Below are 14,089 nucleotides of genomic sequence, written 5' to 3' on the forward strand. Positions count from 1 at the left end.
GAGGCGGAGAAAAAGTGGCCAAAGGGCGGGCTGCCTTCTGAGAATTCGTAGGCGATCGAATTAACCCCACTTCCTTCCATTCTGCTAGCAAACGTGCAATCTTTGGACAATAAAATCGATGACCTACGCGCAAGATTAAACTACCAACGAGACATTCAAACCTCTAATATCTTATGCTTCACGAAGTCGTGGCTGAATGACGACACTATCAACATACAGCTGGCTGGTTATACGCTGTACTGGCAGGATAGAACAGTGGCGTCTGGTAAGACAAGGAGCAGCGGACTATGTATTTTTGTAAATAACAGCTGGTGCACGACCTATTGCTCGCCTGAGGGAGAGTATCTCATGATAAGCTGTAGACCACACAATCTACCGAAAGAGTTTTCATCTGTATTTTTCATAGCTGTTTACATACCACCACAGACAGAAGCTGGCACTAAGACAGCATTGAATGAGCTGTGTTCCGCCATAAGCAAACAAGAAAACGCTCACCCAGAGGCGGCGCTCCTAGTAGCCGGGGACTTTTATGCTGGGAAACTTAAATCCACTTTACCAAATTTCTATCAGCATGTTAAATGTGCAACCAGAGGAAAAAAACTCTGGACCACCTTTACTCCACACACAGAGACGCATACAAAGCTCTCCCTCGCCCTCCATTTGGCAAATCTGACCATAATTCTATACTCCTGCTTACGAGCAAAAATTAAAGCAGTGACTAGATCAATAAAAAAGTGGTCAGATGAAGCAGATGCTAAGCTACAGGACTGTTTTGCTAGCACGGACTGGAATATGTTCTGGGATTCCTCCGATAGCATTGAAGAGTACACCACATCAGTCACTGGCTTCATCAATAAGTGCATCGATGACGTCGTCCCCACAGTGACCATACGTACTGTACATACCCCAACCAGAAGCCATGGATTACAGGCAATATCCGCACTGAGCTAAAGGCTAGAGCTGCCGCTTCAAGGAGTGGGACTCTAATCCGGAAGCTTATAACAAATCCCGCTATGCCAGCCAACGAACCATCAAACAGACAACGCATCAATACAGGACTAAGATCGAATCGTACTACACCAGCTCTGATGCTCGTCGGATGTGGCAGGGCTTGCAAACCATTACAGACTACAAATTGAAGCAAAGCCGAGAGCTGCCCATTGACATGAGCCTACCAAACGAGCTAAACTACTTCTATGCTCGCTTCGAGGCAAATAACACTGAGACATGCATGAGAGCACCAGCTGTTCCGGATAACTGTGTGATCACGCTCTCCGCAGTCAATGTGACTAAGACCTTTAAACAGGTCAGCATTCACAAGGCCACAGGGCCATACGGATTACCAGAACGTGTGCTGCGAGCATGTGCTGACCAACTGGCAAGTATCTTCACTGACATTTTTAACCTCTCCCTGTCTGAATCTGTAATACCAACACGTGTTAAGCAGACCACCATAGTGCCTGTGCCCAAGAACACTAAGGTAACCTGCCTAAATGACTACCAACCCGTAGAGCTCACGTCTGTAGTCATGAAATGCTTTGAAATGCTGATCATGTCTCACATCAACACCATTATCCCAGAAACCCTAGACCCACTCCAATTTGCATACCACCCCAACAGATCCACAGATGATGCAATCCCTATTGCACTCCACACTGCCCTTTCCCACCTGGACAAAAGAAACACCTATGTGAGAATGCTATTCATTGACTACAGCTCAGCGTTCAACACCATAGTGCCCTCAAAACTCATCAATAAGCTAAGGACCCTGGGACTAAACACCTCCCTCTGCAACTGGATCGTGGACTTCCTGACGGGCTGCCCCCAGGTGGTAAGGGTAGATAATAACACATCCGCCACGCTGATCTTCAACACAGGAGCCCCTCAGGGGTGCGTGCTCAGCCCCATCCTGTACTCCCTGTTCACTCATGACTGCACGGCCAGGCACGACTCCAACACCATCATTAAGTTTGCCGATGACACAACAGTGGTAGGCCTGATCACTGACAACGACGAGACAGCCTATAGGGAGGAGGTCAGAGACCTGGCAGTATGGTGTAAGGACAACAACCTCTCCCTGAACGGGATCAAGACAAAGGAGATAATTGTGGACTACAGGAAAAAGAGGACCGAAGACGCCCCCATTCTCAATGACAGGGCTGTAGTGGAGCAGGTTGAGAGTTTCAAGTCCCTTGGTGTCCACATCACCAACAAACTAACATGGTCCAAGCACACCAAGATAGTTGTGAAGAGGGCATGACAAAACCTATTCCCCCTCAGGACACTGAAAATATTTGGCATGTGTCCTCAGATCCTCAAAAGGTTCTACAGCTGCACCATTGAGAGCATCCTGACGGGTTGCATCACTGCCTGGTATGGCAACTGGGCCGTTCACACTTCAGAGGGTAGAGTGAACGGTTCCAGGACATCACTGGGGCCAAGCGTCCTGCCATCCAGGACCTCTATACTAGAGGAAGGCCCTATAAATTGTCAAAGACTCCAGCCACCCTAGTCAAAGAATGTTCTCTCCGCTACCGCACGGCAAGCGATACCAGAGTGCCAAGTCTAGGTCCAAGAGGCTTCTAAGCAGCTTCTACCTCCAAGCCATAAGACTCCTGAACATCTAATCAAATGACTACCCAGACGTCTTGCATTGTCCCCCCTCCCCTCTTTTACACCACTACTACTCTATGTTGTTATCATCTATCTATAGTCACTATAATAACTGTACCTACATGTACATATTACCTCAATTACCTCGACTAACTGGTGCCCCTGCACATTGACTCTGTACCGGTACCCCCCTATATATAGTCTCGCTATTGTTATTTTACTTCTGCTCTTTAGTTACTTGTTACTTTTATTTCTTATTCTTATCTGTATTTTTTTTTAACTGCGTTATTGGTTAGGGGCTCGTAAGTAAGCATTTCATGTGCATGTGACTAATAAAATTGGATTTGATTTTGATTTGATTTGATACTGATCGGGTGACGCTGCTTTTTTAAATTACGTTTCAGCTCGCTCCATCCAGGAAATACTGTGCACTTGAAATGCACCTCCGAAAGCTCCATATGGAGAAGCACTAGCTGCAATGGTTTAACCTAGGACAGTGGTGTATGCTACGCTAGCATTGGGAAACAGTGTGTCCACAGCCAGGGGTAATTAGCAGTAAATGTGGCTTAATGGGAACCTGCAGTCAGCTTGAGGCTACAGGGAGTGTGAGAGGTTGAGAGAAGTTGAAAAAGAGGTCAAACAGGCTGATTAAAATGCCTCTATAAGGCTGTGTTGTTTGTGTGTGTGTGTGATTTTGTGTGTGTTTGTGTGTGTGTCTGTGTGTCTCTAAATGTGTGTGTGTTCTTCCCTCTCCACTCTCCTGCTGTCTGCTGTGTCTTGTCAGACATGCCGTAGCTCAGTGCCCCGGCGCTGTCTGTCTGTCTGTCTGTCTGTCTGTCTGTCTGTCTGTCTGTCTGTCTGTCTGTCTGTCTGTCTGTCTGTCTGTCTGTCTGTCTGTCTGTCTGTCTGTCTGTCTGTCTGTCTGTCTGTCTGTCTGTCTGTCTGTCTGTCTGTCTGTCACTCCACTGAAAGATGGCTGCCCTGTCTGTCTGTCTGTCTGTCTGTCTGTCTGTCTGTCTGTCTGTCTGTCTGTCTGTCTGTCTGTCTGTCTGTCTGTCTGTCTGTCTGTCTGTCTGTCTGTCTGTCTGTCTGTCTGTCTGTCCACTGAAAGATGGCTGCCCTGTCTGTCTGTCTGTCCACTGAAAGATGGCTGCCCTGTCTGTCTGTCTGTCTGTCTGTCTGTCTGTCTGTCTGTCTGTCTGTCTGTCTGTCTGTCTGTCTGTCTGTCTGTCTGTCTGTCTGTCTGTCTGTCTGTCTGTCTGTCTGTCTGTCTGTCTGTCTGTCTGTCTGTCTGTCTGTCTGTCTGTCCGTCTGTCCGTCCGTCCACTGAGAGAAGTCTGCCCTCTCTGTCTGTCACTCCAGTGATAGATGGCTGATGGGCCACTTCACCCCTCACTGGAGACTGCACACTCCCCCTGTTTGTCTGTGGGCTGGCTCTCTGTCCAGGGCGGCTCCACATGCTCAGCCATGCAGACCAAGCAATCTCTTCTGGCTGACACTTCTTCATGTTCACATAAATCCATATCCATTTCTCTTTCTATGTCTCTCTCTTGCTCTGTCTCTCTCTTTCACTCTCTCTCTCTCGCTCTCTCTATGTTCCCCCTTTCTCATTCTGTCCATCCCACTGACCTGTTGTTTTCATATTTATCCCTCTTTAATAAATGGGAGGAAGGGAGGGAGGGAGGGAGGAGGTCAAGACTGTGCCTCTCTCTGCTTAGACCAAAGCAAATGTTGTGAGGCATATTTCTGTGCTAGTTTATATACATGATTCATAAAGTGTTATGTTTTGATAGGATTTGTGATGTGTAACTTTTTTCATACATCCTTTCTACACATTTGCTATTCTTTATTTGAAATTGGAAAAGTCAGATTTCACATCCAGTTAAACATTTTGTATTAAAACATGATTTACTGAGTGATGTAACGTTTACAAGTGAGATTTGGAACATTAGATACGTGATCTACTGTTAAAACTGGAGGGAATACATTATTAATATGTAGTCTGTACTTTCAGGCTCCACGTATTCCTAATGGAAAAGTTTAACATAACTATCTGTGCTTAATCAAAAATGTATTTCCTTGAAATATTACAACATATTATCAAAAACACTTGCTTCCAAAGGGACATCCAGTTAAGTAATACTGTATTCAGTCACTCGGGCTAAAAAGAAAACACACAATCCTGGTATTATAATAATAATAATATTTTATTTAACCTTTATTTAACTAGGCAAACCAGTTAAGAACAAATTATTATTTACAATGATGGCCTACCAAAAGGCAAAAGGCCTCCTGCGTGGACGGGGGCTGGGATTATAAATTCAAAATAAAGAAAAGGACAAAACAATCATTATGACAAGAGAGACAACACAACACTTGTCAAGGGCTGGCTCAAGGAAGCAGGAGAGGCAGAGTCAAGCGCAGGAGACAGAAAAATCCGTGAACACACCTTTTAATGAGTATCCAGAAATGTCCAAACACGGTAGGGCAGGGCGCATAACAAATAGATGCTACAAACCCCAGCTTAAACTAAGCAGGGACGCAGCCCGCAAAACCTCTGCGGCAAACACAGGCAGAGGGAAAACAATCGTTCCTCAAACTAACACAGACCTGACATAGAACAATCACCCCCCCCCCCCCCCACTAACAACTAAAACAAAACAGGTGCGTGCCTAACCTAGACCTAACCAACAGAAAAGTGAAACAGAGGATCGATGGCAGCTAGAAGGCCGGCGACAACGACCGCCGAGCGCCGCCCGGGCGAGGTGGGGCGCCACCATCCGTCGGTGTCATGACAACACTACATAAAGAGAGACCGAAGACAACAACATAGCAAGGCAGCAACACATGACAACACAGCATGGTAGCAACACAACATAACAACAACATGGTAGCAACACAACATGGTAATAGCACAAAACATGGTACAAACATTATTGGGCAGAGACAACAGCACAAAGGGCAAGAAGGTAGAGACAACAATATATCACACAAAGCAGCCACAACTGTCAGTAAGAGTGTCCAAGCGATTGAGATAAAAGTGTCCAGTTTGAGTGTTTGTTGCAGCTCGTTCCAGTCGCTAGCTACAGCGAACTGAAAAGAGGAGCGACCCAGGGATGTGTGTGCTTTGGGGACCTTTAACATAATGTGACTGGCAGAACAGGTGTTGTATGTGGAGGAGCAGGGCTGCAGTAGATATCTCAGATTGGGGGGAGTGAGGCCTAAGAGGGTTTTATAAATAAGCATCAACCAGTGGGTCTTGTGACGGGTATACAGAGATGATCAGTTTACAGAGGAGTATAGAGTGCAGCGATGTGTCCCATTGGTGGCAAATCTGAAGGCCGAATGGTAAAGAACATCTAGTCACTCGAGAGCACCCTTACCTGCTGATCTAGAAATTATGTCTCCGTAATCTAGCATGGGAAGGATGGTCATCTGAATCAGGGTTAGTTTGGCAGCTGGGGTGAAAGAGGAGAGATTAAGATAGAGGAAAGCATGGTCTAGATTTAACTTTAGCCTGCAGCTTTGATATGTGCTGAGAGAAGGACAGTGTACCGTCTAGCCATACTCCCAAGTACTTGTAGAGGTGACTACCTCAAGCTCTAAACCCTCAGAGGTAGTAATCACACCTGTGGGGAGAGGGGCATTCTTCTTACCAAACCACGTGACCTTTGTTTTGGAGGTGTTCATAATAAAGTTAAGGGTAGAGAAAGCTTGTTGGACACTAAGAAAGCGTTTTTTGTTGAGCATTTAACACAAAATACAGGGAGCGGCCAGCTGAGTATAAGACTGTATCATCTGCAAATAAATGGATGAGAGAGCTTCCTACTGCCTGAGCTATGTTGTTGATGTAAATTGAGAAGAGCGTGGGGCCTAGGATCGAGCCTTGGGGTACTCCCTTGGTGACAGGCAGTGGCTGAGACAGCAGATTTTCTGACTTTATACACTGCACTCTTTGAGAGAGGTAGTTGCAAACCAGGCCAAAGATCCCTCAGAAACACTAATATTCCTTAGCCGGCCCACAAGAATGGAATGGTCTACCGTATCCAAAGCTTTGGCCAAGTCAATAAAAATAGCTAAATACTTCAACCAACTGAGCAGTCGGATCCACATTGTTACATGGTCCTAATAACTTACAATGGGGATCAATAATATAAGACAATCTGTTTCCGTTTTCAGATCATTTTTGTAATTTCCATGTCCATTTAGATCAGGAAGTACATTTCCAGTTAGTTTATTGAGTTTAGTTTCATTTACAGTTTCAAGTCGGTATGTGGGTGTGTTTTGCCTCAGCTAGAGAGAGAAATAATTAGTATTTTGATGAATTACAGCAATATTGGTATTCTTTATCTGACAAATCAAAGGTGAGCCTTTTGTTGAATTGCTATGAATATCTATGCAAACGAATAGCTATGCAAATGAGTGCGTCCCAAATTGCATCCTATTCCCTACATGCCTCCAGAAGGACCCATAGGGCTTTGATCAAAAGCAGTGCACTATGTAGGGAATAGGCTGCCATTTGGGACACACAAGTCACCCACTGCAATTAAGCCAAACCCACTTCAAAATGGCCACGGTTACATCCCAAATGGCACCCTATGGGTCCTGGTCAAAAGTAGTGCACTATGTAAGGAATTAGGTGCCATTTGTGACGCAGGACATGTTTATTTGTTGTGATTAATGGGTAGAATTGGCTATTTATTGCAATTAGGATGAACGATGGGGAAACAGGCAAAACAATATTGAAATTTGGAAAATATGGTCATTTAGTGGTGTTATGCTGGTTGCCTAGCAACACATTATGTGGAAATGTTCTGATCTGTGGTAATCTGGGTGTGTGGGTGTGTGTCTTTGCAGGTCGAGCCATACCTACCCTATGAGTACACCTGCGAGGGAATGCTGGAGAGGGTACACGCCTACATAGAGCATCAGGTAGGTTCACCGTGCACACACACATTAACACACACACATGCATACATACATGCAGGCACTCAACCATGTCTGTTTGTCCCAAAACATATTATCATAAATGCCTTCCTACCACACACACTATCTCACCTCTGTCTGTAATCAACCTGGAGAGGTCACTAATCAACACTGATTCTCATTGTGGACTAGACCCGGGTTTCCCAAACCCGGTCCCATACCCCCGGTTTCACGTTTTGGTTTCGCCATAGCACTACACCGCTGATTCAAATCATCAAAGCTTGATGATGCGTTGGTTATTTGAATCAGCTGTGAAGTGCTAGGGCGAAACCAAAACGTGTACCCGGGGGGGTGCTCTTGTGTGTTTCTGTGCAATAGCCTACTATTTGTGTAAATACACAGTCCTTGACATTATTTTTACTTACGTCATTTCGCAGACACTGTTATTCAGAGCGATTTACGGTAGTGCGTGCATACCTTTTTGTACTGGTCCCCCGTGGGAATCGAACCCACATCCCTGGCATTGCAAGCACCATGCTCTACCAACTGAGCCATACAGGACCACTGTGCTATTGCCATGCCAGTCATGAATCTAATGTTACTATGTAATGCATGTTTATTGGGTCATTGTTAGATACAGTCCCATATCCCATTCTTTCGTACTCTGAAAATATCTCTTCAGCCCCGTGTATTTATCTACTGTATAGGATATTCATAACCTCTCTGTTTCCATTACAGAACCATCCCCGTGTTTATCTTCCTCGGTGTGTTTAAATAAAGTTCCTGTGTGTGTTTACTCTTCGGCTGCGTATTCCCCTCTAACCGGGGACGGTGTCAGTGGGTCACAAACCAGTAAAATACATAGAGCCGGGTCACTCTTATTCGCTGACTCATCTCCACACGTCTCAGACCTTAGTAGGGCCGACACAGACAGAGACTGAACTGTCACTATCAGATTCTGATATATCTGCTCTAATCTGTTTGTGTCTGAAAAATTGCCAGTCAAAACTCCTATTAAAACGGTCTGGCTAATATGTCAAATCGGTTCTCTTTCAAGTTTTAAAACGAGTTATCTCTCTGGTGCTGTTGGACCCAGATGAGTTTTGTCAGGGAATAGGTGAAGGATTGATGGGAGATTATTTGGAGTGATGTGCAGTATAGAGGAGGTTAGAGAAACGGCTGTTTATTTTGTATTTCTGTCCCTCGATGCCCTGAAGTGTTTGGAAATGTAGATTTATTCACAGCTAAAGGCAAAAGTGTCAGCGAGCTTTGATTTGTGTTGGCTTTCGTGTTTGTTTTGCGTGGGAGTGACAATTCGTGCATGTGGATGTGCGTAGCTAACTTGGCATCTGTGCATGCATTTGCACTGTCAACAAAAATACCACATTCTGTATAATGTAATCTCGGCACCCAGAAACAAATCTCCTGTGTGTGGTATCACGAGAGACTACCTATGTGTTGTGTTGTTCAACATCCCCTTCCCCTCTCTCTCCTCTCCCTCCAGGACTTCTGTACCCCCGAGGCCCCCTTCCCTCCGGCCAACTCCTCCTCCAAGCTGGGGCTTAGTAGTTCGGCTAGCCCTGGGCCTCTATTTGTCCTGCTGCCCAATTCCAGTGCCCTAACCTGGGCCCCCAACGCCAACGCCCCCCCTGCCTGGCCCCCCCTCAGCTCCCTGAGGCTGCTGGCGTCCCAGGAGGGCCAGTCGTGTGTGGAGGCGTGCCAGCGTGCCAACCTGGTGTGTGAGCCCGCGCTGTTCCGCTTCGTCAATAATAGGGAGGCCCTCCGTGGGTGAGTGGCACCTTGGCACACCTGTTTTCACATTAAGCCATATTCGTACACACACACATTGGACATACGTTTCTAACAGCCACACACACACATATGCAGACATTCGAAACACACAATCACTACACGTCACTAACAATCATACAAACATGCACAATGCTCTCTGACCTCTGTAACCACCCTACCACTCAAATGGTACCATACAGTGGATAGTTCCCTAAGGGCTGTCTGTGGGCGTAATACTCAACCAGCTACAGCAAGGATGTCAGGTTCAAAGTCTTCTCAGTGATGTCAGGTGTCTTGTCGGCACCATCTAGAGATCTGTAGTGACAGCAGAATACGATAAGAGTGTCACAGCAACGCTAACTTTTCCTCCTCTTTTATCTTTCCCTTTCTCCTTGTCTTTCTCTTCATCACCCATCCTGCTCAATGTATTTTTCCTTTCTTTATCTTCGGTTCCTTTTTTACTTCATGCCTGTCTCTCTCTGCGTCTCTCTCTGCGTCTCTCTCTGCGCCTCTGTCTGCGCCTCTCTGTGCGTCTCTGTCTGCGTCTCTCTCTGCGCCTCTCTCTGCGCCTCTCTCTGCGCCTCTGTCTGCGCCTCTCTCTGCGCCTCTCTCTGCGTCTCTCTCTGCGTCTCTGTCTGCGTCTCTGTCTGCGTCTCTCTCTGCGCCTCTCTCTGCGCCTCTGTCTGCGCCTCTCTCTGCGTCTCTCTCTGCGTCTCTCTCTGCGTCTCTCTCTGCGTCTCTCTCTCTGTCTGCGTCTCTCTCTGCGTCTGTGTCTGCGTCTGTGTCTGCGTCTCTCTCTGTGTCTCTCTCTGCGTCTCTCTCTGCGTCTCTCTCTGCGTCTGTGTCTGCGTCTCTCTCTGCGTCTCTCTCTGCGTCTGCGTCTCTCTCTGCGTCTCTCTCTGCGTCTGTGTCTGCGTCTGTCCGTCTGTGTCTGTGTCTCTCTCTGCGTCTCTCTCTGCGTCTCTCTCTGCGTCTGTGTCTGCGTCTCTGTCTGCGTCTCTGTCTGCGTCTCTGTCTGCGTCTCTCTCTGTCTCTCTCTGTTTCTCCGACTATTTCTCTCTCTCTCTCTCTCCCCTCGGTTTCCCCTTCCATCTCTTCCCCCTTTTCATCCTCCCCCTCCCCTCATGGACTCTCTCTTTCTCTTTGTATCGCTCAATCAAACACCCTCTATGCATCACCCCCTCCCTTCATCAAACATTCCACCCCCCACCCCTCCCCCCACCAGGTTAGAGGTGCAGTGTGAGGTGGTGGAGGCAGAGGTCAACCACGTGTTCCCGGCCTTCTCCGTCCTACGCAGGGAGTGCGGTCTCCAGAAGGACCCCCTCCTCTACAGCTGTGCCGGCCTCAGCCCCAAGTACCGCCGCCTCTGCCCCTGCCGGGACTACCGCCGCGGCCAGGTTGCCCTCTGCCGAGACTGCTTATGAGGAGGGGCCAGGAGTTTTTCCAATGAACGCCTAACCCAGCTAAGTGGCTAGGAACAACTCCAGGCGCTCTAGTTATAGCCTATGAATTGTAGACTATAAACTATGGACTATAAAATGAACCGGCCCTGGTTATGATGCTAGGAGAGGGGGTGGCTAAAGCCGAAGGACCCCCCGACTGGAAGACTTGGTTTGAGCTATCCTCTGAGCTTGAGTGGGTTGTTGTCCCATAGTCACCCCCCCACCCACCCACCCATCCTTCCGTGGTTTCTAAATGGACAAAGATGTTTCTGATATGAGCCTATGGATGGTTTGCCTCAAAGCTCCTCACTGGCCTAAGAGAGATGTGCTGGACTATACTGCAACGAGTATAACCATTCACCATGTGGCCAGAGCAATACACAGTAGTAGAGAAACGGCTATATTGCCATCTAGCTAGCTACCTAAATAATACCTAGAGGAGACCCACTGACCGGAAGATCATTGATTTGCTGCTACAATATCAATAATTTGACTTTAACCCTCCAAGATCAGGGAGTTAAGAGAGTAATTGACCCGGGCGAGAAAATGGGTCCTAGAAAACGTGACCTTTGAGTGGAACGCCAACTTCGGGTCAATAACCAATCTCCTTCTCTCTTTGGCGCTGCGCTTTGACAATGGATGATGGACACAGACTCTCTCCCTAGACTCTCTCCTCCTTTTAAAGATTAAATGTTTCTTTTGTGCGACTAAGATAACCCTGACTGCCAACGGAGTCAATGCAATCAGCTCTGTTGCGTTAAAATGGACTAAAACAGATTAAAGCTTATTTTTGAATAAAGCGAACGTTTTGAGCTCTGCTACTGCGAGAACAGGATTTTTGAGGACCTTTCGGCGGTTTTGTGACGGAAATAAAAAATAAAAACGGAAAGTTAAAACGAGATCAAAGCGTCACTGTCGTTTTGTTGTCGGTCTTGTCATGGTTCGTAAATATTTTGGTTTCTTTCATCTCCGGCTGCTCATTTACCATTTCCCTCCTGTCCTCCCCTGCCCATCCATCCATGAGAGAGAGAGATATAAGAGATGTTTGATCTTCCACTCCTCCACAGCCAGAAGCAGGGGATCAGACTGTCGATAAGTTGCGTTGGAGAGGGGAGGATATCAGATATCTGTTCTGCTTTCTAGTTTTCCAGACCAGACATGCACTTCTGAGGCCAGCGTTCAAAACACTTCTGCTTACCTTGGGAAGTGAGTGGGTGATCCAACATAACCCTTAATGTACCAGTCCAATGCTCATAGTAGGATAGTAGCTGGACTCTACTAAGAAGCAGATTATGAAACATACTGTACACACTGTATATACAATTATACCGTACAAGTCTATGGAGTCTTGGAGCTAACTGTTTTTACGCCAAGTAGGAATCCTTTGGGAGAGTGCAATGGTTTTCCTCTAATAGGTCTATGGAGGTTGACATCTATGGTAGTGACGATAGTGGTCCATAACATTAGATGTCTATGGTCTTGGATGTACTGTCGGATGTACTGTGTGTTGTAGAGGGTATAATCTTCATAGTGAATATCGATTGCTGTGTACTATATATCTATTGAAGCATTGGCTTGAAGCGTTAGTTGACAGCTCTGTTTCTGCTCCGGGTCAGTATTCCAGTGAATGAAGTAGAATATAATGAATAATATATAATCAGAGTGAAGGCCATGCAGAATTCCCCATTGGCCTGAAAGGGAATAAGATAGCATTATTTAAAGCTCTCTGTGTTTTCAATTTCATATAGCCCATAGGCCAATGAATAATTTTTATCCAGGAGTTCATCTCTTGGAGCTCGATATATACAAGAATAATAAAAAGCCACTTAGCTGTATTTTGCTGAAAGATAGGAGTTTGAATGAAAACCTAATCCTACTGTTCCAAGGGGTCATAACGCCATTTCTCAACAGACAGAACTGTTATGTAATTTTATTAGCATTACTTGTGATTAAGTCATTATATAATTAGCACAGTGATTTATTCCCCAGACAGTGAAAGGTTAATTAACTCTTTTGTCTCAGTGTCTGCCTATTGCAGTGTATGTTTGTGTGTGTGTGTGTGTGTGTGTGCGCATAAATGAATGTGTGTGTGCGTAAGGACTGTGTGTGAGTATGGATAGGTTTGGGAGGTACACACATACACTTCTGAGCATCACGTGAGTTCCTGAAACAGGATGGGCCAGAGAGATTTATCACGATCGTTATTTATTAATCTGAGAAAATAAACACACGTTCACTCTTTCTTCTTCTCTCTATCCCCGTCTCTTTCTCTCCCTCCATCTCATAGGGTGACGTTCAAAGTTTATACACTGAGGTCATCTCTTCTAATTGGCCTGAGTTGCTGATATTTGCATAAATGTTGCCTAAGAGAGACACTGGACTGTTATGAAACAAGGATGCCCGTTCACCATGTGGTCCTGGTACTCCAGCAGGAAGTCAGATCAGACATGGTGAAGATGATATCACACTTGAATGTTATCTTTGCTACCTAACTCTTAGCTGCTGGAAATAACCCACCAGAGATCATTCATTTGCTGCTACAATATCAACAACAACAAAAATACTTTAACCCACCAATACCAGGGAGTTGAGAGAGAAATCGACCTGGGGGAGATAACAGGTGACACATCGTGTGTCAAACTCCTAGAAAACATGACCTTTGAGTGGAATGCCACCTTTGGGTCAACAACCCTCTCATCTCACCTCACCTCCTCTCTTTGGCGTTGTGCTTTGACTATGGATGATGGACACTCAGACATTCTCCCTAGACTCTTTCCTAATTTCAATGTTTATACAGTGGGTCTGCATCCCAAATGGCACCCTATTCTCTATATTGTGCTCTACTTTTGACCAGAGTCCTATGGGCCCTAGTCAAAAGTAGTACACTAAATAGGGAATAGTGTGCCATTTAGGACTTAGACAGGGGGATTTTCAGCAGCCGCATTTCATATTTTTTATAGGCCCTATCAAAAAGCTATGCAGGCAAACAGTACTTATCAAAGACACATTGTGCGTGTACGTGCGTGCGTGCGTGCGTGCGTGCGTGTGTGTGCGCGCGTGTGCCCTTGAGCAAGGAAGATATGCCACAGTGTGTGAACATTAAAAGTTATCTTACTAAGATGCCCGGTGGCAACTTTAAATACTCCATTTGTAGCTCATCAGAGATTTCAGATTGTAGTCCATTTTCAACAAAGGCAATACCATCCACATAATGCCGAGAGCCAGCATCAATGTCATGCCTGTAAGCTAGTAAAGGAAAAAGATTGAATGGCACACACCATAGAATACTCCAGGCCTCAAATATGAGAGTTGGTTAG

At 46.0% G+C, this 14,089-nt stretch overlaps 1 protein-coding gene across 2 annotated transcripts in view; it reads left to right on the plus strand.

The window, feature by feature from the left end:
- LOC106588199 (alpha-1,6-mannosylglycoprotein 6-beta-N-acetylglucosaminyltransferase B) overlaps nt 1-11,673 on the plus strand; it is a 162,913-nt gene extending 151,240 nt beyond the window's left edge. For both annotated transcript variants that reach the window (XM_014176958.2, XM_014176968.2), the window contains exons 16-18: nt 7,471-7,545; nt 9,044-9,327; nt 10,556-11,673. In XM_014176958.2, the coding sequence (XP_014032433.1) occupies nt 7,471-7,545; nt 9,044-9,327; nt 10,556-10,754 (558 nt within the window). In that variant the 3' untranslated portion in view covers nt 10,755-11,673. The remainder of the gene's footprint in view (nt 1-7,470; nt 7,546-9,043; nt 9,328-10,555) is intronic.
- Nucleotides 11,674-14,089: the final 2,416 nt, after the last annotated feature.

The sequence above is a fragment of the Salmo salar genome, chromosome ssa02 (genome assembly GCF_905237065.1).
Source record: "Salmo salar chromosome ssa02, Ssal_v3.1, whole genome shotgun sequence".
NCBI lineage: Eukaryota > Metazoa > Chordata > Actinopteri > Salmoniformes > Salmonidae > Salmo > Salmo salar.